Source organism: Centroberyx affinis, unplaced genomic scaffold, assembly GCF_046629955.1.
Source record: "Centroberyx affinis isolate AG114_WGS23_722 - 3 ecotype Tasmania unplaced genomic scaffold, CSIRO-AGI_Caff_v1 ptg000866l_1, whole genome shotgun sequence".
NCBI classification, from domain to species: domain Eukaryota; kingdom Metazoa; phylum Chordata; class Actinopteri; order Beryciformes; family Berycidae; genus Centroberyx; species Centroberyx affinis.
This window is the reverse complement of record NW_027279460.1, coordinates 87,309-111,451: the sequence shown is the minus strand read 5'-3', so window position 1 is coordinate 111,451 and position 24,143 is coordinate 87,309. Positions and strand designations below refer to the sequence as shown.

At 40.7% G+C, this 24,143-nt stretch overlaps 1 protein-coding gene across 1 annotated transcript; it reads right to left on the bottom strand.

Moving 5' to 3' along the window:
* Nucleotides 1-925: 925 nt before the first annotated feature.
* Nucleotides 926-23,220, bottom strand: sh3glb2b (SH3-domain GRB2-like endophilin B2b). Its single transcript, XM_071521174.1, has 11 exons — nt 23,113-23,220; nt 20,362-20,503; nt 17,654-17,782; nt 16,831-16,964; nt 15,670-15,762; nt 12,609-12,671; nt 10,582-10,605; nt 10,286-10,375; nt 9,203-9,303; nt 2,022-2,274; nt 926-1,053 (listed from the first exon to the last, which is right to left on the bottom strand). The coding sequence occupies exons 1-11, from the start codon at nt 23,173-23,175 to the stop codon at nt 946-948; spliced, it is 1,200 nt and encodes a 399-aa protein (XP_071377275.1). The 5' UTR covers nt 23,176-23,220; the 3' UTR covers nt 926-945.
* Nucleotides 23,221-24,143: the final 923 nt, after the last annotated feature.

Genomic DNA, 24,143 nt, shown 5'->3' with positions numbered 1-24,143 from the left:
AAATTCCCTATGGGAAAAATGAACGGGAAATTTACTTCTGGACCCCGACACATCATCTATAACGTTTTCATAGTTAGTAAGAGTGTTTGACATAAATCTTAACAAATCCAGAATTCCTCTTATTATTTAATTTCAGAGAGAAATTAGTTTTTCTTGCGTCACTTTACACTAGATGATAGAAGTAGTTATGTTATTATATTGTTGCTAGGTCGTATTGTTATGAAGACAGATTAGCTTTAGACTGCAGACAGTACTGCAACTGTGGCCAGTGAGCATGGAGCTGAAAGTGGACTGGAGAGAGAGGGGGCAGACCAGCACAAGACGGATTCGATGTAATTCATCAAATCTTACACTACTGTTCATATCAATAACTCACAAGGCTAGAGTCAATGTGTATGCACAGGCCTGCTTGAGTGATTTTACACATATTACATGAGATCGTCTCTGCATGCTCCATGCCTACTACTGTGATAAACAATATTCTGCCAAAAATCTTGCAGTGTTTTGACAGGGTGTGAATAGATGTTCACTTTAATCATCACTGACCCTAAACTGTGGTTTAATTGTGGTTCCCTCACATTATGGACCTACTGACACTTTACTAGAATAGAAGGAGGGTCCTGGAAGTCGTTCCTGACCCATGTGGCCTCATCAAAACCTTTATTGCTGGTCTACTACACACAGATATGTTTGCTGCCATTTCCCCATTTTAGTCATCCATATTTAGAGGGAAACTTCACTTAGCTGATGGGCAATTTTGTATATGTTTTCGGGATAGCCAAGGATCAATATGCAGTAGGTGTGCTGGACGCACACATGTGCCATTAGGTTGAGGTTTATGCAAGTGTGTGTGTTTGTGTGTGTTTGTGTGTGTGTGTGTGTGTATGTGTGTGTGTGTGTGTGTGTGTGTGTGTGTGTGTGTGTGTGTGTGTCCTGTTTGGTCCATTAGCTCAGCAGTTCAAGGTAGGTGACGGGGACCTTGCCCTTTTGGTTTCCCCGTTCTCCAATCAACCAGTCAGGGTCCATACCGGGTACGGTGTATACGGTAATAAGCTGAAAAAGGAAAAGGCAAAAGAGTCAGTCACTTCCCGCCACTAAATCAAATTAGCAAAAAATATTAAAAAGTTCATAAAAAGTTAAGCATTTCAGCCTCTTTATTAAAGGGACACTTCACCAAAAAAGCTGATATCCTATATTTTATAAATAATGTCACACACATCCCAAAACGGCAAAGTCTTGCACAACTTTGTTTAGTTTTCCAATCAATACTTTATTTAAAAATGAAATTCTGGAAATTAAAAATACAGCATAGCCCCAAACAAACTGAGACATGCTGTTGGAAAAAAATAGTTTTACAGTTGTTTTATATACATAGAACATTAATAGGACTTTATAGAGAATCAAAACAAAGCAGTAGAAAGAAAAAATTCAACACACTGCAGATCACTATACAAGTCTTTGTGCAGACAGAACATATTGAATGCATTATTGGTGAAATGCCCCTTTTAACTTTCAGTTAAAACTTCAGTTAACTTTCATTCAGTTTTCCTGTTGTATAGCTCAGCATCAGACACCCAGCATTAACTTCACTAAAAATTCTTACCATTATGTTAATCATGACTAATTATGATAAATTTAGCAACAAAATCATAATTTAAAACAAAAACTAATTTCTAGAGTTATAAGCTTTTGTGTACTATTGATGGGGCATTTACTATGACATGTGACCCCATCCTTTTCCATTTTCATTACATTATCATAAATGAGAAGCTTTTCATTTTTAGGTTGATTTTGCTGGTTAATACATCCAAATGAAAAGTGAAATAAAGTCTCATTTAGTTGGCTTTCATTGTCAGTCTAAAGGCAGTAAAAAAAATAGAAACTTAGATATTTGATATTAAGCCTTAAACCTTGTTACAGTACAGTAGTAGATACAGTATAGAATAGATACGGTACGGTATAAAAGAGCTGAGTTTACATGCAGCAGCAGACAAGATAAGCTCCATCCCTCCATGTCCTACCTCGTCAGCCAAGAGGGAGAGCTCGCTGGCATCATGGGCGTCGTAGTCGTACAGGACCTTGGCCTTCCGGGTGCCGGTGACGGGGAGCTGCAGGTCCTCCATCGCCAACGTGCCGGGCCTTTGGGTGGCCGAAGACGCTGAGGAGGACGCCGCGGCTCCGGGGGACGACGGTCCGGACAGGAAAGCGGAGGAGACGGGGTTGGGGCAGACTGCGGAGGTGGAGGGGTGGGGGGCGCCGGCGGCATTAGCACACCTGGGGGTAAAGGTGGGTAGACAAACAGGGGGAAATGGCAGTGTGTGAGTAAGCCCGTCACCCTTGCAGTTGTCGAGGTGGATTTCCCATCACTATCCCTTTTTACAATAAATATGGATTAGGTTGTGCTGCGTCATATTCGCGAAAAGGCAGCTTCAAAAGAACAGCGGAACAGCGCCCAAACCCAAACACATGCTCTTTGATGTGGTTTACTTTCTTAGTACACATTTTCATGATGAAAAGGCAGTTGCTGTGAAATCAAACGACTGGAAAACGCATCAAAGAGTTTGTATCCAGATTTGGCCACAGTCCAGAGATGACCATCTTTCACTCTTAGGCTACGGAAAAAAGGTAACAGAAGCGCACTGGCCAGGCACTTCAAAAACTTCAAGAAGCCTTTATCAGAATGGTCTGGAACCAGATCAGACAGGCTTCATTGTCGGTCACCAACTGTCTGATAATATTCGCAGGATACTAAATGTTATGTCTCATGCCAAATCAATCCCAGTACCATGTATGGCGTTGGCTTTAGATGCCGAAAAGGCATTTGACCGTGTCTCCTGGCCTTTCCTTTTCAAAAGTATTGAGGAGATTTGGTCTAGGGAATGGCTTTGTTAAATGGGTTCAGCTTTTATGCTCATCTCCACAGGTGTCGGTGAGGGCAAATGGGTGTTTCTCGCAGAAGTTCCAGCTGAGGAGGGGTTGTAGGCAGGGGGACCCTCTCTCGCCTCTTTTATTTGCCCTCAGTATAGAACCCCTCGCACAGCTAATAAGGGATAGCACAGATAGTAGTGGTATTGAGGTGAATGGAGAGGAGCACAGGTTGTCGCTATATGCAGACGACATAGTTGTATATATCTCTGACCCTGCAAAGTCTATCCCAAATCTTATGAAGTGCCTTGAGACTTTTGGACTTTACTCAGGTTACAAAATAAATGTGACCAAAACAGAAGCACTCCCCATGAACAATTTGATCTCCCCTCAATTGAAATCCTTATTCTCATTTAGATGGCCCAGGGAAGGCATCAGGTATTTGGGAATAAATATACCCCCTGACCTTAGTCTATATCAAGCTAATTATATAAAATTAGTAGAAAAAATTAAGAGAGATTTAAGTCGTTGGGCTACACTTCTCCTTTCTTTTTCTTTTCCAGACTTTACCAATTGCCCCTCCTAAATCTATGTTTGCCCTTATAGACCGTCTCATCTCAAGGCCCATACAGTCACCAATGCCAATTCGTGGAGAGAATTTCAATGGAAGATAATCAACAGATTTTTCAGAACACCACAAATTGTGGTAAAGATGAATTCAAACCAGTCAAGTAGATGTTGGAGGGGATGTGGAGAGACCATGGCTACCCATTTGCATATATTTTGGCAATGCCCATTGTTAGATAACTTTTGGAAATCAATTTTTACCACTGTGAACAAAGTATTGGATGTTGAATTGGTAAGAGACCCTCTGATAGCAATTCTTGGGATGAAACCGGATGTAATTCATAGTAGGAAAAGGATGTATCTCTTACAGATATTACTAACAGCAGCCAAGAAAGCAATTACAATAAGATGGCTTAAAAAGGACCCCCCCCCCCCCATCTATGATGAGTGGTTAACAATTCTAAGAAACCTTTATACAATGGAAAAAATTACATATATGCTAAGATTACAGAGGGACATTTTTATAGAAAGATGGACACCATTAATGGAGGCAATAGGGGACCATTGGGATTGATAATGGAACGACCATATACTTATATTTTTAGATAAATAATATGGATATCTTTCTGTATATTGGACTGAATATGTGTGTCTATGTAAGGGGAACTTGTATATAGCCCATCTTTAGTTTTGTTTTGATATGTTTGTGTTATTTACGTTAGTTATTTTTCAGTATTGTTATTATTATTATTTTCATTATCTCAATTGTAACCCATTGTAAAGGAAACTGTCAACCTATGTTGAAATATTTTTGATGTAAAAGGGGATGTGAGAAATAATCAAATAAAAAATAAGTTTAAAAAAAAAAAAAAAAAAGGTCTGGAACATAAACACCCATGCGTTATCAGCTTTCGCCTTCATCAGGGTGACACACAAAAGAATGACTATGCTAAAATTGCCTCTGATTGTTCATATGACCCACTTTCACACCTGTTTAACATCAATGCAACACTGCAAAATGTAATTTGGACTTGATCATGTTGTCTTTCAAAAAACAATCTTTCAAAGCTTGACACCTCTCAGAGTATTCTCATACTATATGGTGCCTTTATATGAAAAGTACCAAGAGGGAAATTTTAAAAAATCTTTATTGACTGAAAGATTAAAGGTCCCATATTCTCCACTCTCCAGTGTTTTATTTTCTGTCTTGAGGTCCATTCAAAGCTGTGTGTTTGGTGTCATGTACCAAAAACCAGAGGGGAACCGTCAGGGCCCTCTAGATATTAAAATACTAAGATATTCTAAAAAATAATATTTAAAAAGTCATCTGTTCTAATTTTATTTTATTAATTCATAATTTGACAATCAACATCTAAACAAAATGTTTCTGAGGAAATAAACCCTTCAAACCTGCCTATTCAGTTTGTGAAGGGTTAAATGAAAGAAGCTCCTTTGTCACCTTATCAGAATTTTGCTCACTCCGTTGTTGGGAAGAAAATGCTATGCAGCTCTGTGATTGGTGGTCCCGCTATAATTTCACGGAGGGCGAAGTAATAGTAATTCAATGAGAGACTAATTTCAAATGACAGTAAAATTGACCAATCATATCTTCCCTCTAAATGGGTGGGCTTTGTTATCGCTAACTTTATGACAAGTTCCGCCTGCTGTGAGGGACACGAATCACAAAACTAGCTAGCTAGCCTGTTGGTTTACTTCACGATGGCAGCCGCGAGTAACGTTGCCGCTAGCGAGGAGGACATTGTTTCGGATTTATTATTGATGCCGTTTTCAAGGTTAACTTTTAATGAAAAGTTGGAGTTAATCGGAAGAGGAAGACCCACACCAGAGCTTAATTTGGTGCAGAAAACCAAAACTTTTGAAAGGCATTTCAACTCCAGCAATTATACGCGATACCCGTGGATGACAGGATCAACCAAGGAGCAAAAGCTTTACTGCTGGGATTGTTTGCTTTTTGGCGTGGAGAGTGGGTCCTGGGCCAAAGATGGATTTTCTGATTTAGGAGGTTTATCTAAGTCAGCCCATCGCCATCAAAGCGCTTCAAGTCATCTGAAAGCTACTATTCGCCTTAAAACATTTTGGGGCACCAGGATAGAGCTCCAGCTGGATGAGCAACAACGCCGGGATGTCTTTGCTCATAATGAGAAGGTTAGGAGGAACCGGGACATTTTGAAACGTCTCATTAACTGCGTGGTGTTCTTGGGCAAGCAGGAGTTGCCATTCCGAGGTCACGATGAAGGAGCAGGCTCGGCAAACAAGGGGAATTACCTGGAGTTGCTGGATTTAGTGGAGTATGACAGTGACCTGCGCACTCACCTCGCCACATCAACGGTGTTCAGTGGCACATCATCGAAGATTCAGAATGACCTGCTCAGCGCCGTTGCTAGCGTCATGACAGAGAGCATGAAGGAGGAGGCGAGGAAGGCATCTTTTGTGGCTATCATGTTGGATGAAACAACAGACTTTTGCAACGTGGCCCAGATGTCATATGTGCTTCGTTATGTCACTGAAGATGGGGTGAAAGAGCGTTTTTTCAAGTATGAAGATGTGACAGAGGACAAACGAGCACAGGCCATAGCTACACGGCTGCTGGAGTTCTTGCAGGGTTTTGGCTGTGTTGACAAAGTGGTCGCTCAGTGCTATGATGGAGCGGCCGTTATGGCATCTGGTTTGAAACCATTCCACAGGCCCTCTTCGTTCACTGCTATGCCCACACTCTAAACCTTGTCATGGCACAGGGAGTCTCCAAGAGAAGAGAGTGCAAGGTCTTCTTTTCACACCTCTCCGGCTTGGCTGCCTTTTTCAGCCGCTCAGCAAAGCACGCCAAGCTGCTGGATGATATTTGCCAGCGGAGGCTTCCACGAGTGGCTGACTGTAAGTTGCTTCCATAAGATAAAAGCCATGTAACTCTCCTAGGTGTTCGAGCACATCGTAGACCACCACACAGAGTTTGATGATGACACTGTCCACTGCGCTGATGGATACGTCACCCTCCTTGCCAGCTTCGATTTCTGTTTTTGGTTGAAAACCTTCCACGCCATCTTCTCGTACTCGGATGTTGTCTTTGAAATTCTCCAAAACAAAGGTTTTCGATATCCAGTTCTGCCTGGCCAGAGTGGATGAGCTTCACAGAACAACTGAAAAGGAGAGAGAGAAGTTCGACAGGGTCTACGAAGAAGGCTTTGGTTGGCCCTCCGTGGGGCTCGAGGAGACGTTTGCGCACGGTACAGAGAGCTCTACTGCGGCGTAATTGACAGCCTCCTAACCCAGATTGCCAACCGCTTTAGTGACCACAAAAAGCTGGCGTTCCTGGCCCTTCTGGATCCACAACAGTCCACATCATGACAGCGCGCACACAGCAGCGACAGACACGTCAGAACCATGGAGTGCTCACTGTCCATGGTTGTGAAGTGTCTGTCGCTGATGGTTGCTTGGCTGTGTGTGCGCTGTCATCATGATGTAGGCTATAGGCTTGGCTTACATGAAATTTTGTTGGTGTTGTGTGGTAGGAGGGGGTGGCTGTCTGCTGTCATGCGTTTTGCACCCCGGCCCGTTGTCATATTCCGCTGAAGTGCACACACAGCTTGTGTGATGATGCGATTATTTGTCAGGAGGATTTGCATTTTGCTTAAGAGATGAGCTGTTTTTTGTTTTGATGCTAACTCACTCACTCCGTGCTGTTTGCTCGTTGCATTGCTAAGGCTGGACTAGCGTCTTCATTTTTGTTTCAGAGCTGGAATTGTCATAGGTCACTTTTGCAGTACTATAGGAGAGGACCCAGTAAGCTAAGCTAGTGGTTTGCTTTTTTCCCGACGGGGGAAGGGGGGTCAGAGGGCCAAGGTTTAAGAGTCACGGTTCACTACTGTCAAAAACACTCTCAATCCATTTTTACACGTTCATTTTCCAGCATCTCTCTGAGCCTTACCAAGAACAGGCTGTTTCTGTCGCTGTGTCTTTAAGGCTCATTAATATTAACGACCCTCTGTTCTTATTGGCTAACCGTTTCAAGAGTGAAACGTGAGACGCCACAGCCCGGCAGCTACAGGTAGGGAAAACTCTCCGGTAATAAACAATTTTGATACTTTTTACTTTTTTTGATACTCACTATGTTTAGATAGCACATCCAACTCCTTCATAATCAAAGAGGCAAGGGAAATCCTGTTTTACACCATATGGGTCGCCATAGAAACCGGTAGTCAGTGATTCATTCAAACCCACATGAGCACTTGGATTTCTTATGCCTGGAGACACACATTTGTGGTGATAACATCTATTTTGTTCCAGTCCACTTCCAGTTCCACTTTTTTTCCAGTGCAGTTCCTGGCAATCCCCAAGCAACAGTTGTATCTTTCCTCTTAGATAGCCTATCAGACTATTTGACAGAACCACTGCAGCAAATGGATTATCTCAAAACAAATCCTGAATCAGCCCAGCCTCAGGTTGTTCATGCTTTCCAGAAAGGCCACTTGGAGTTCACTGGAGCATTCCACACCATAGGAATAACATATGATTCAACTGAATGAGTACACACCAGCACACGATCTGTGAAATGTTAATGTTAAGAGTCTAAAGGAAACCGCAGCTTAATCACTCTGCTTCACTCTAAACCTTGTATGGACTTGGATACAGGATCAAGCACTTTCAGCTGTGTGAGCTGCCAAACCCAAAAACAGTTAGCGAAACTATAAACCAAAGATCCTATCTTTGGTTTATTATCCTCTAATAAACCTAAAGCTCTGTCCTTCCGCTAAAGGCTGAAACTCTGCTCTGAAAAGTTTATCAAATGGCTAAAAATAGCAGCGCTGCCTGGGGATCAGTTTGCTTTTCAGATCATTGGAAACATCAGATGGTTACAGTCAGCTCATCCAAAATCTACTTCAAATCAGCAATACAGGTCCAATTACTGAGGCAGTCAAGGGTAGGTTAGTCAGTGATCTTGGTCCAGCATTATTTATTTTTGATATTGTTCAACATTATTAGCATTTATTAGCAATGTTATATTTTATAAGAATTTAGTATGCTTTTCTTCCCAAATAATGTGGAAGACATCCATATGAAAACAGCTAGGACAAGAAAAGGGTTCAAGGACATCAGAAAGCTCTGGAAACATTGACTAATGAATGATGGGATAGACAGTTTTTTTTTTTTTTTTTTTTTTAAATGGAACGCCGTCCCAACGGGGTTACACTTCACTTAGTGTTCCAAGTGCAGAAGCTCAGCCCCATGTTGTGGTCATGCGACTCATAACCTCAGCTTATGTCAAAATGCAACACAGCCTGAGGACAAGACAACACTGGGGAGAAATAAAAGGAATGGGATCCATATGAAAAACTAGAAACTATAGAATAAATCCATCCAAGTTCATTAAATTAGCACTCTACAACACAGAAGAATAAGTTGGTGAAACGATATCCTTTTGCTCTCTTGCAGAGTGCTGGATCTGGACGATGTCCTGAAAACACAAAGGTTTCGCAGGGTTTCCCTCTCTGGAAGTCGCTGCCCACGGGGAAACCCTTAAAGTGCAGTGTTTACCATCGCCTACGGCATCTTTAACAATCAGCGTTATCATTCCAAACTCCCTTCATCCTATCCCAAATCCCCATTCCCATTCTGAAACGAGTGGCTGGACTCCAAACACATCATCCTAATCTAAATCTCTGCCATAAAAAGGTAATAGCAGCGCTTATCATACTCTGTTAAACTTTTATTTATACAGCACAGCCGGCTCAACAAGTGAACAGTAAATCCTCACCTGTGGAGTTCTTTCTGGAGGTCCTGCATGTACTGGTGACACTGGGCGTAGTACGTGGCCTGAGCCTCCGCAAAATCATGCAAACAACGCAGGTGGTTCAACTGCGGGGAGAAAAGGGAAAGGGTTAACCTCCACAAAGAGCGGAACTCCCTGCATAATTCATTCATAATTCGTGACAGCAGCAAACCATTAGAACGTGTGAACACTGGAATATGTGCCAGAAAACACTAACCATCAATACATTGTTATTAATCATAATCTCATCTCTCATTCTAACATTTTGGGTATGTAATTTCAGTCAATGTCAGTCTGTTCAGATGGCATGTTAACCCTCAGCTTGTCACTCATCACAAATGGTATTAAAATGACTATTGGTGGAATTTATCATATAACGTCATGCACACTCGCACCCCTTGATACTAATAGATGATTGATTATCATAGGTAAATTCAGTGGTTATAGCACTATTGTGTTAACCTCATGAAGTGAATATGTGAATCTGCTTATTTTAATAAAGATTAATTCAATCAAATGTTCCAAATCAAATGTTTGTTTTTGTATTTGTGGGTTGTTCCCCCCCCCCCCCATGTTTCACTTGCATCAACGGGTACGCTTGTAAATTGAGAGATTTACAAGTCATTAAGATCCAGTATGGATTTTAGATAGTGTGATGATTCATTCAATCATTTTTAAATTTTTTCTGAGCATAGGCTCCTCATGTGGCCACCTGTCTTGCTGCACCTTGCGAAAGGTTGATCAGCACCAAGATGCTTGTGATTGTACAACCAAACAGGGTAGGAAGGATTAGATTAGATAAGTGTTATTAGCCCACACAGGAAAATTCACTGCGGTGAGACAATAGCGAGACAAGGAAACACAGAAATAGTCATGAAAACAGTTGTCATTGTTTAATTCCCACCCCTGAATATCAAAGTTGCCCAATATTCTTTACTGTAATAGTTTCTGTGGCTGGCTCATCAGACGTGACGTCACGAGTCTAGACAGCAAGCGTGTGCTGGCAGACAACTGTGTCCAGTACTGCTGGATCACTGGATAGATATGAGGAGACACACACACACTCACATGTGTGCTGCTGATGCCTTCCAGCAGCAGTCTGGTGACTTCTGCTTGCCGGTCAAACTCTGTCTGAGCGACGCGAAGCTCATGCTCCGCCTGCCAGAGGGAACAAGGACAGAGAGAGGAGGGATGGAGGCAGACGGCATCATTAATGCGGTTGTAGAACACATCAGGCTTTTCGGTAAACAATTAGCACACAAACACAGATACCCACACAGCCACACACACACACACACACACAGACTTCACGCACTGTCCACTGATGTGGTCTTGGCAGGCGAACTAGCCTAGGGGATACTTACTTTGTCCACTTCCTCACTCAACAGCTGAGCGAAGCAGCATGACAACAGAAAAAGCAGTCAAGAGCCATTCTCAGACCAAAACATCACACAATGTTGACATCACACGCAACTATAAGCTGTGCTTGTGCCTCAAGTTAGCACATCTGGGCATTCGTGTGGTTCATTCATATCACTCTGAGGTCACTGGACGACTAGGGAGGGAGCACAGGGAGCACAGTGAGCCATCAGAACAGTCCCATGCAGGATTTTGGCTTGGTAACCAATGGAAATATTTTGCTGAAATGATATTACAGTATTATCCATACAGTCAATGCTCAAATTACTAACTGCATCTTTTGTAATTGTGATTATATCCAAAGAATATGATTAAATATAGACACCAAAGAAGGGAAATAACCATCTTTATGCTCTATATATTGTGAATGATCAGACAGTAATAAGGCAACTACCTAAAAGCTGACTGAGTACAAGTATATCAGTGAGGTGTGCATTTAAAATGAATGTGTGTAATACATTTGTATGCACTTGTGGTAGATTACTTGTTTCTGATAGCTGCTGTTGCTGGTCACTAACCTGAATCCTATGTTATTGCACCTATTTCACTGCAAATAATCTCCATCTTAACAAGTCATTTAGTCTATTAATGAGTCCTGAAATCATAATTTTCTTAAAATAAGGGGGAAAAAATAATCTGCCAATGGGGTTGAGATAATTTCACTTGTTTCCAATGCAAATTAACTTGTTTCAAGAATTTAGTAGAATCAATTGTCATTTTCTTGACAGCAGTGCAGTGATCTGCCTTATTCTGACTGGTTTCAACAGACTGACACTCATTTCTGGAAAATCCCTGAAACAAGTGAAGCTGCATTGGAAACAAGTGGAGTAATCTCTCCTCATATTGAAGAGTTATGCTAAATTATTGTTGTATTGCGCCCTCTTGTGTTACACATTTGTAGGTTACATTGCACATTCACCTTTCCTATTGTAGAAGCTTGGCATGCAAAAATACCATGGCGTGCTTTTTTAGTACAAGTCGCAAATAAACTTGAACTAGGAATGCAGGGAGAATGAGGTAGATAATGAGGCATTAGTAAAGTAGTTCCATGGCACAGATGCGTGTTAAACTCCATTTTAGGGAAAAATGTTTAACAGCTCCCTGAGTAGCAGGATGGACTAGAGGGTAAAGCTAAATGCAGTTGTATTTACCATTTACTCATCATTTTCTTGCCATGACAAAATGAAAATTGTTCTGTAAGCACTTTCTGATAGTCTTCACCACAAAACACACACCTTCTAAAAGCACTGGAGAGTCTAATTCACACCATGTCACACGACTAAGTCACAGAAAACAACATGACTAGGCGCTAGGGCTATGTTACTGTTGTTCACACATTATACTTATGGTTTCCAACCTTCCTCTGTTCTGACACACTGGGATCCGCCGCTACATCCCAACTCTCCCAGCCGCTGTCTAGCTGTTTAGGTTATGGGTCCGAATGAATAATTAATGCATTGCAATGAGGTGTACCACAGCAATCTATTCTTACAGGCTGGTTCCAGGTGCTTTGGGATATCTAGTCTATGTGTATTGATATGGATGCATATGAAATGGGTCATTGTGGATTCTACTTTGACTGGTGGATCTGTCAGTTTGAATCATTGTCCTCAACACCGTGAAATGTGCATATTAGTCTCTTATTACTTTGTTTTTTATGGTTTGAGTGATAGGACTTTTTGATATTGTAAATGTGTAAAATGTGACTTTAATGATTTGACAGTAAGCACAATAGACCTCCACACCTGTAATCACTGATGAAAGATGTCTGCAAAATGTGTGAAGAACTTAGTTGACTTCCACATCATCGAGAAAACTGAACATGCACTGTGTGTCAACTACTGCTGTATGCCCATTCGCATGCCAGCATACATGTCCAGTGATGTTGGCCCTTTACTGGTGTGTGTGTGTGTGTGTGTGTGTGTGTGCCCTGCGTGTGTGCCATTTCTCTCGCTCGCCATTGGGCTCTTACCGCTGATGCACTGGCAGAGAGAACATAATTTCGAGGCCGTGTCTCCTGAAAATCGGGTGCGGCCTACGAACGACAGCAGGGGGGGGGAGGAAACAAATGTTGGCACAATCATGCATTTACAATCATGAAAGCAGCTTCCACAAGCAGAACGTGAGCGGCGAGCAGGTAAAGGAAAAGCAGAGGGACAAGAAGCAACAGAAGAGCGAGTCATTCAGAGCGAGTCCAAGCAGAAGAGCCTTGTGAGGGAGGTGAGGCGTTGATCTGAAGCCCGGTGAACAGTTGACATTTTTCACCTTTCCATTCTGAACAGTATAGGCCTGTAACTCCCATTTCTGCCCAAAGTATAAAAGAAAGTAGGTCTAACAACTGATTACATGAGCAACAAGTAAGATTTCTGAGTTTCAGAACTCACATTCTGGACCATATTCTGTTTTGGACAAAACCCCCACCCCTCCAAGAGCCCTTGTGGCATTTCAACACACTCCCAACCTCGCCAACAGATCACTTAATGCCCTTTTAAATCTTCTAAATACTCTCATCCCCTGAATTATTCCACAGAGCTTGGGAGGTGTCTTAACTCTGCTAGGAGCAGCCAGCAGTTTTAGACCGCTTTAATACCCGGCTTTAATGTTGATCCTGGGAATTTGAAATTGAGTAGAGATGAAGCTGATGATGTTTAAACACATTCAAATGTATAGACTTTGAATTGTTTTTAATGTTACTAAAACCACCTTTGTAGTAGTAGTTGTTATTTATGAAAACCCATCACAACCCATACAAGCTTAGAGAAGTTAAAATGTGTTTGGCCTTTGTTTTTCACAATTTGCTACACATTTACACTGCTACACATGTATCTGTCTTTCTGGTGCATTAATGTGTTTAAAAAATATGAATACAGTTTTGGTTGCTTTGTGAATATCCACCAGTAGCCTAAATATTACCCAGTTACGTGTTAAACTAGACGTTTAACACACAACTGGGTAGTCATGCATTGCATGCAAAACGAGCCGGCATTGAAAATCTTTCAAAATATTATTATTAATTATATTGTAGCTGCACGAATGTGTGTTATGTTTTGACTGAGCATCATCGGGAGAGCACCTGCAGGGCCTCTGTGCTGCCATTAGCTGAATGGATTCATGTAACAGCTGATCCAAGGTCTGTCTAGGGGTTAACCTTGTCATAAGACGTCATAATTCTAACAAAATCACTTCAGACAGAATTTTCTGCCTTATCTATTAGTCCATAAATTCCAATCAACTGCATAATGACACATAATGAATTAAAAGATCAGATATGCTCACAGAAACAGTTCTCTAATGATCTGTCCTATAAGTGGTCATCAAGTCGCTGTGTTGCAAGCAAGTTGATGCAGAGTTTCCTCTATAATTTGATGCAGCTGTGGTGCTTGGGGGGGAATAACTCTAGTTTTGTCCCATATCTATTGCTGTTTGTTGAGGTTGTTTAAAACGATTGGGAGGCAGCCAGGATGCTGAAACAAGGTTGTGTTTGTTTTCCCTTTTTGCATGTGAAATTTAGCACCAGTATGTAGGATATGTTATCTGAAAGGAAGTCATCATAAAAAAGAATAACTGTTTTGTAGTGTCTGCCACACAGAGCCTCTATTACAATGTTGAGAGTGAATGGTAACACACTTCCTATGCTTTTGAAAAAGTTGAGATTTTGAACAAATTATTTGACGTAGTCCAGTTAAGGGGAACAGTTTGACTGTGTTAGATTATAAAATGTCTTGGCTTGAGTTGGCTCAAAATACTAAACATATGAAGGGTTTCATTCCAAAACACTATATTTTTATCAAAGAAAAAAAAGCAAATTCTTACATTCTCTAAAAAGTTGCTATTTTGCAGTTAAAGGCCTCAGGATATCTGATGATGTTCTAAGTAATAATCCATAGAGTTTTACTAGTTTTGTTAGCAATCATTTTGTCACAATGGATGGCACATTTTTCAATAAATGTGGGCTCACACTTACCAGACAAGGCTCACACTGTCTAAGCCAAAAAAGTCCATCAATAATTTTGTCCTTTTGTGACATTTTAGATGAAACAGCTTGTATCAGTCACATTATCACTGTAGTTGTAGCATGGATATTGTGTTACCATGGTAGAATGATAAACACTAACTGGATACAACATCTATTTTGGACACATTTGAGCTTTGAGGCAAATGAAGAGGGACTTTATATATAGAAGCAATGTGCTGCGTTTGAGGGAAGGAAATAAAAATCAAAATGGCAAACTCGCCAGCCACACCGTCTCACAAGTTGATCACAGCCAAGACCCATCTGACCACCCTGTCGCCTTGGAAACCAGGACTACGGCTCCTGAAGTCCAGTCAGCTTTAGAGGCTGATCTTAACGAGTGTTTCTGTTTGAGATGCAAGCAACAGGCGCTGCAGAATCACACAATAATGGCAGCTAACAGCGCACCTAAAGGGCTTTTAGATTACCTTTTAGTTTACCTTAGTGTTAATTAGGTCAGTGCAGCCATAACATCTTAGGAAGCAGGGGGCTTGCAATAAAAGAACAAAAGTGACTGCACAAATTCTCCTTACAAAGACAACAAGAACCTTAAACTGACATGTTCGCAGAATGTTTTATATCAGCTACAAGCTGGTCAATACTAACTTGGAATTTCACCTGCAAATATTTTATATTTAGTTACCTTTATTGAGCTTTTTCAATCTTGCAGCTTCACACAGATGTGGTAGAAAAGAGCTGGTGCAAACATAGATGATGCACACTAACTGGTTTGATCATTTAGTGTAATGCAAGCCAGGTGATGCCAGTTTAAATAGACCGGGAAGCCAGTGGTGTGATCAACTCACAAAGCAATTTGTCTGGCGAGGCTACAAACACAACAAGTTCAAGATCACGGCAACACATTCTCTGCTAATTCAGTCCATCAGGAGATCATTACCAATATCCTGTTTCACAGTGGTTTTAAATTTAGAAAGTATACAGAGAATAAAAGAATAACGGGAATGAAGGGAATAAAAAAACCCCACAAAGCTTTGGCAACATGAAGCGACATGAATCTCACCGCTGCTTTGGCTTCCGCCTGCTTGGCTTTTTTCAGACGTGCTTTACAGATGTCAAGGTCCAGGCGTCGGTTCTCCAGAAGTCGCTTCTCTTTCTACCAAGAACAAGAGGGATGAAATCAGCAGGGGGTCTGCTGCAGGAAACAAACCTCCAAACTCCAGACTAATATCCAGCTGGTGGCACACTGACACACTATGGAACAAGGTGTCGCTGATGATCTCTGACTCTCTGCCATGCTAACTGCAGAGAGGAATGGGCCAAAGTGGAATGAAGGGAAAAAAAATCAACCCAAACAGTCCAATAGACTTTTGACTTTTGTTGTGTGCTTTCAAATTCTTGCTCATTTCTCCAACATTGCCTACAGCGGCTTTAAGTGGAATAAGATGTTCCACATGGGTTGTTTCTGTAAAGTGTCCACTGTATTTTCAGTTATGATGGGTTAACAATGCTATTTTGTTCATCTAAAAAAATGGCAAGAACAGAGAAATGCTATAAAAGCTAACAAAAAATTAAAACATTATATTCCCCCCTCCCCCCGCACTTTATATTTACCTGACATATTGATCTAACACCGTATGAATCACAGTGAACGCCTTATGTCCCTCTCCCATATACAGAAAGATATTACACAAATCCATATCCACATATCCATGATATGTCAGATGTCAGTATACCCTAAATGTAGATGTTCAAATAAATTCAAAATTGTATCTCTGAATGCATTTAAATATGTGAACAAGAGCCACTTGAGCTGCCTAATGTCCCGCCATAATCACTGATATATTAAACATAACCAGTTATGCTAATGAGCTAATTCATTTGCTAATCAATGCATTCATTAGCAAATATTTCTATGTCAACATATTTGCCTTCACATAACAAATGTGTGGTATGAATATTAACTCCATATCTTAAAGCATGAAGGAGTTACAGTAGTTTGAAGAAACAAAATTAAGTGCTCCAAAATCTAATCAGATCATCTCCTCTATACCTGTGGTGGAAGTGTAAAGTTTATATCTATGTATTTATTGAGGTATTATGTTCAGAAGAATGAGTCTACACAGACAGACAGACTGTTATCACCATGACAACATAATGTCCATCATGTCCTGTATACCATGAGCCTCTGCTGATCAGAACACCTAAAGTGAGTCAGACTTACTGAGATAGTCCTCCAGTCTCCTTCCAGGAAGTTGCGTAGAGGAGTGAGGAAGCTGACCGACGAGGTCTGGAGGAACTCGCGCTCCGCCCCGCCCAGAGTCTTCTGGTACTCTCCTACTGTGATCAGGGTGCTGCCTAGAAGCCACACAGATGCACACATGCAGGCCGGTGTTACATGCAATGTGGAATCCAAAAACTGTACAAAGCTACGGGTGGGCTGCGGACTTTATTGCGATATCAGAAAAAGGACATGGTTGGAAACTATTCAATAATAAATCCCCCCTCACAGGCAGCTGAGTGCCTGTTACGGTAAAGACAGCAGTAGGCTTGGGCCGATATTCGATAATATAAAATATCACGATATTTCAAAAACATCGCAATATTTTCCTGTGATATCCCCCCTATTGTTTCTAGGCTGTTAATAACAATAATAATCATGATGATGATGATGATGATGATGATCATAATTAGTATTACTATTATTATTATTGTTATTATTTTTTTTAATTATTTCTATTATTATTATAATTATAGCCTAGAAATTGTATGTAATTTGGAAGACATAAAATCAAATATCCCCCCAAAAAAACCCAGGGAAAAAAACCTGAAAAACACCCTCCCCAAAAAACACCACCCCGCTAATATCGTATATCACGATATTTTGGTGGGACAGTATCGTGATATTAAATTTGGGATATCGCCCAGGCCTGGGATGGGATAATATCTTGTTAATATGCTGTCACAGTAAAAAGTGCAGGGCCAGGAATTCAGCGGCTAGAGGATCTCATTTCGTCCAGTGCAAACATCTCCACAGCTCCACTGACCGTATGGAGTCCCGGGGCCGAAGTCCTTGGCAGCATCCAGCATGTACTGGCCCAGCAGCTCCGCGTTGGTCGTCCTGGACGGGAGCTTCTTGTCCAGCTTCTCATAGAGGAACTCCTCTATACGCGCACCTGCACAACAGCAGGGAATTACACAATATCCTGCATGTATGTCTGTGTATTACTTTTAAATTAAAACAAACTGAAAGATGAATGACTTTATGAAAATGGTTCATAAACCATAACACACCATGTTCTTTAGAGGCCTCGCCAACTCATAAACTCATGTTTTTCATTTAAAAATGGCAAGCGCCAGAAATTTTGTTATGGAATCTACATATTACATGAATATCCAATAAAGGATTGAATTAATGATAAAGAATGGGTGTTATGAAGCTCTTGTGATATACATGTGGTATATATCACGACAATATTATGTCATATATACACAGTTCATGTAAAGAACTACCCTCTTTTGTATTAATTTAAGCATGTTAATCATTCCCTCCAGGAATATGCTATTTTGCAATCGCAATAATTAATGCAAACTCAACCAATACCAACCACAATATTTGCAAAAAAAATGCAATTTTGCAATATCACTGCAAATTTTTTGGCATGAAATGACCAAATCATCTCACGTTTTGGTATAAAATGGTCCAACCAAACTAAAGACATTTCTAGTAGTTTCTGTGATATGCAGGAGGCCGACAGAATGCTTATTATCACAAGAATTGTATTATTGATTATATCTGACTCTTTCTTAATGAGAGGTAATTATAAAAGTCCCATTTTGGGTCTGTTGTTTACAACCACTTTAGTACATTTTTCCTTGACTGAAAAAAACGGCCTGAAACTCCACACAGGGTTTTTGAGAAAAACCTGCTGTAAACTCAAGTATTTTTGGTCACAATAATCACAAAAACCATGAAATCCTGGAGAGACTGATTAATGATGCTAAGTGGATTTTGTTAGTGTAATAACCAAATCTGTGATGAAGCATGTGAAGTTACTCTTGCCGTAGCAAACATTATCTTCAGTGTTCTGCTATGTGCTTCAGTTTGGTCCAGTTTGGGTGTTTGTGGTCTTGGTTTGATATGAAAACTTTGGAAAAACAGTAAAGATGGGGAAATAATAAAATATTCTGTTGGAAGCAGCTAACGACTATAGTGCAGTCCTCACTGCCACCATCACAGTTCAGCTGACAATAATATAGTATACACTGCCTGTCAAAAGTTTGGGGACACTTCACTGAATGTACTATGTTTTTCATTCTCTTAAAGCCATTTTGATCAAAAGGCTTCTGCTTAAACACTTGAAATGTGTTTCTTAGACAAATATAAATAATGAAGTTTATGCCTATGTATGAATTTCTTTCCAAAGCCTTTGCCTTTCCATCAAGGCAAAGGGCGGCTAATTTAAAGAATCTAAATATTAAAGATAGTTTTGATTTGTTTAACACTTTTTTGGTCGCTGTATAATTCCATTTGTGTTATTTCATAGTTTTGATGTCTTTACTATATACACCTGAACACAGCGTAGGTCTTATACAATGGAACAAGTGCTGGGTGGCGTCTTGCTGCCTGGCAGTTTATTAGTAATTCAACACCAGTCTGTACATCGACTCCACCTCAGCACACAGCTTGAACCAGGAAGTTACAGTACACTGCAAACTGATTCAAAGCCACAGTGCGATCCCTCTCAGAATTGACAGCTTTTCATTTCAGTTTCCACATGTAATAGGTTACACTTCTATGACACAGTAAGTAACCATCTATCTACCTATTCAAAGTCAAAATGAAAAAAAGAGGACACACGCACACGTTCAGACAGGCTTCCTCACTACAGCACACTGGGAAACGAGACAAAGACTTACCAGTATGATCAACTGCAGTGTGGAGAATCAGAAAACAACAAGGGTTAGACATTACTACCAGGATTCACTCATCAAGTCTAACAAAATAGAGACACCGGGCTAAAAAACGTACACAAAACACCATCTGTCAGAGTGGAACGATTACGTCCAAGTGTGTGGCAAAATGATAAATGTTACTCAATGTGGAGACTAAAATAACATATCACATATCAATATAGGTTGCTGATTTTGAAAACAAGCTAAACAGAAATTGCCATGACATATTTATATATATGTACCTCCTACAGTTAATTTGAAAATAAAAAAAAAGGAAAAACTTCATGGTCTCAGACAACATTTACTGTAGCAGTGAGGAAAAGTTTTAAAAAACATGAACTTCTAGTCCGGATGCAAAATTTGTTGACTAATCACTACAGAAACCAAACCCCTTAATTTTATCCCTGAAATGTCCTTAATTTCTCATTATATAAACACTAATTATCCATTAAAAATAACAGCTTTAAAAAAAAGTAAGGTTAGTATCATGAGTTTTTAAGGGAGGTATTCATGGGTTGGTTTGTGGAGACACAAAAAATTAAGGGACTTTTTTGCAGGGTTATTAATGAGTTATTAATGGAAAGTCCCTGTCTCCCTGAATTTTACATTAAATTAGAACATAAGGAGTCAAACATTAAGGGAAGTTTAAGGAGGTTTTGATGGGGGTTTCCTCCATTAATAACTCCCTTAACTCAAGGGGATTTTGCATGAATTAAGGGGTGAATTAATGTAAATGTGAGAGTACTTTAAGGGATTAGTGGTTCGTAGAGAAATTTTCTAGATAGGGTGAAGAACTTACTTGGGTTAGGTTGCAGGAGCACCTCTGTTTGTCGGAAGATCTTCTCAGTCCAGTTCTTGGTGCAGTCGGCCCGGGCGATCAGGTTTTCTAAATGAGCATCCAGCTCTGTCTTTTCTGCCTGGCCCAACTTCTCCTCTGTGAACTAGGAGACATATTAAGAATCCTAAATGCACATCCCAGTCAATATATATCAGTAAATACCAGAGGTGTGACCAAGTCAGCTTTGCTCGAGTCCCAAGTCGGTCTCAAGTCTTGAGGCACAAGTCTCAAGTCAAGTCTCAAGTCTGAATGTAGATTACCAAATCAAGTCCATGTCATTAATGTCAGGTCTCAAGTCTAAATGTAGAGCAGCAAGTCAAGTCAGAACAAATCAAGAGTCCAGTATCAATTTAATATCTTAAAGAAAACTAAATATCTAGGACTTTTCAATGCAATATGTTTTTAATGGGATAAAAACTTGGTAAGAGCATCATGAGTTTGATTTCTATACTCAGTTTCAACTTCAATAAATTCAATCATTCCATACAAATTCAGAAAACAGAATTTCAATTCAGTCGTCTGCTGGAACAAATCTCATCACTTTCAATCTGAGTCATTTACACAAACACAAGATCTCAAGTCAAGACTTTAGAAACCTTTTCAAGTCATCAAAGCACCAGTCAAAGTCAAGTCTGTAAGTAAAAAGTGAGGTTCAATTGGGCCACATTCTCCACAAGCAGCACTAGAATCATGTTTGTGCAATATTGTTGGAGAAAAACAAGCTTCTCATGCTCATGGAGAAAGGACGCCCACGTGTGCAGACAGCAACAGTGACTATTTTTTTTTTTTTTTAGAACTGAGGCCAAAAATATGTACATCCACCATCTGTGGTAACAGGCAGCGCTGACCAACTTCTGCTTTCTTCAGCTAACTGCGTTGCCTGCTGTCAAGTCTGATTGACAGAGAGAAGCAGCCAGCTGGACTGAAAAGACAGAGGAATGATTGAGGGAATCAGCATTACTGCCATATTGCAGCGGCACAATACCCTTGGCTATGAAAAGCCTTGTGGATAAGATAAAAGAGGATGTCAGGTCTTCTCAGTTCTCAAAGTCTCTCTGTTGTGCACCATCTTCAGAGAGGACCATATGAGAGGGAACCAGAGTCCATCTTTATATACTATATATATATTTATTGGATGAGAGTTATGAGACCAAGGCCTGTGATCTGAGCGAGTGCTACAGAATAAACCTAAGACCTTTCTGTGAAGCCATCTGCTATCAGCTTCTCCAGTCAGGCTGTTTTACCAGAGGACATTCTCAGGCATACTGCAAAACCATGATGTTGAGAGAAAATTGGCTTCCATTGGCCAAACAACAGTCCCTATCCCCCAACACACACACACACACATAATTATTGACCACCAGGGCCAATGAACTCCCCTCTCACACCCTCCTCCACTGTTATAAATCATCAATTTATGATGTTCAATGCATCCCAGGAGTTATTTTGTGATGAAGGAATTGGAATCTACTTCCACTTTGCCTCAACCTGCCTCGTCTACTTCTACTTCAGTTAGTGATTTCCTACATTTCCCAGAATGCCTTTCAACAACCCCCGAGAACTTGTTGCTTTCAATCAAAGGTGGGTCAAGTCAATATGCCTTTAAAACCAGCAGATTCTGGTTAAACCATGTAGATTGCTTGAAACTCCAAATCAGTGAAAACTCTCTTGAGGTAGCCTATAGACATTGCTGTTATTTTACTGATTACCTACCTGTACAGCCCTACTTCAGATCAAAATGATGTAGTTAGTTGTCTTAATGCTATCACATATTCATACAATGTAGGCTGTCAAATGCATGTGGCCTGTCAGTGGGAAGGAAAATGGTCACCTTGCCCCAACGCATGCACTTCTCTCTATTATGGAAATATCTTACCTTGATTATCAGCAAAAGTACACACCTGGTGGAACACGACTTACGACCATTTACGAATGTTTAGGGTCTTTAAATATATTCGGCATAAAATACTCATATAGTGTGTATTTTTGGGAGAGGAGGTGGTAGGAATAACAAGCAAATACATTCTAAAAGTTTAAAATGTATTCAGTGTAGCCTATTTATCGAATTTATCAGTGGACACTAACGATTCATCAAAAGTCTCGAGCGGTCTCGAGTCATGTCACAGCCGTGTTAATTTGTCGATAAGGAAGGCAGGCAGCGTTTAGCTAGCTGCTACATTTTGAATTTGAATGTTTAGTGTAACGGTTTCTCTCGTGCCAAGAGAGAGCGGGGCGTATAGAGGCTGTATTCATGCATGGAAAATACAGAAAAATAGAATACACCGACAAATTCCCGGTGGGAAAATGCAAAACCGGTATAAGCAACCGAGCTCTGGCTATACCCAGGGTGCTCCTGCTGTTACTGCTCCGAGGAGAGGAGGAGGAGAGGAGAGGAGCAGAGGAGCAGAGGAGCAGTCTCCTGGTGTCACATGGGCGGTACACTAGACAACAGCCATCAATAATGGATCAAGGCTTAACAAACCTTTATCGGCTTACAGCGTTGGCTGTGCTGCTCAAACCCACGGCGCTACTCGGTTTCTCCTTCACAAAATAACTTGTACACGACAATGTGATTATGTGTGGTTTGTAAAAAAACAAACTCCGCCTCCCACAACAACTGTAAACCCGTGTAGGATGCGGCGACGGGCGTGCATCAATCAATCCATAACGTTAATTACTGCGGGGATGTTCGATAAATGACCCGCGCCTTACCTGCACTGCGCGGGTGAAGAAGACCCCCGCGTCGGAGGCGAGTTTCTTGACATTGAAATCCATGGCGCGGTCCTGTGCATAGGCAGGGCTTGTTGTTTCCCCTGCAGAGGGAATCCTCCGGATCAGCTGAGATGATGTAGCAGTGAACGCAGGCTGGACGCTCTAATCACTGATCCGCTCCACGGAGGATCGGAAATCGACTATGCGTCCTGCCTTTAAAGAGACCTCTGCACCAAGCGGCAAGTCACGACTCCACACACCGCAACCCCCAGATAACCTCTGTGTCCATCACACTGACAGGAGGCACGGGCCTATGGCAACACACACAGCATGAAAAATCCCTACTAGTGTCTGTGAATCAACCCATGAACAAATCCCATTTAAACCCATAATACTAACCTTCCTTTTTTTTTTTTTTTTTTTTTTTTTTTTAAAGCTGTGTTATTTTTTAATAATTAATGTTTATGGAGAAATTAAGGACACTTGTACTAGGAAGCTATATTTAAGAACAATTTCCTGTGGTCTAGCCCATTCAGTTCTAGTATTCATATTCTTCCTGTTGTTTAGGACAGTCCAATTTGTGACCAATGTTCCTGAAGCTAGACACACAGGACTTTAACTTGAAGCTGGGATGTCACTAACATGTAAAATCTGAAGCAGCCATACACAATGAATGGGGCTAGTATTTTGTAGACCCACAATGTCTCTTGTTATTCTTTTGGTTGGTCCAAAATGTCCCAATTCATTAACTGTAAATTCTTAAATTTCATGCTTTGAACAGACTAGCAGTGTCATAAAGTCACAATTTCATTAGGATAGGCTGTACAGTTTAACCTAATTTATTAATTTCATACCAGAATTTCCTTGGGTCATGTGTTTGCTGTTCAGAGCATGTCCTCTGTTAAATCTGCGCTTTACTGAGCAGTTTTCTATCAAATCTATATTGACATAATTTAAACTCGTACGACTTTCTCTGCTTGTTTTTACACTTTAGAAATCTTTTTTCTGCAACACTTAAATCATCCCACAGC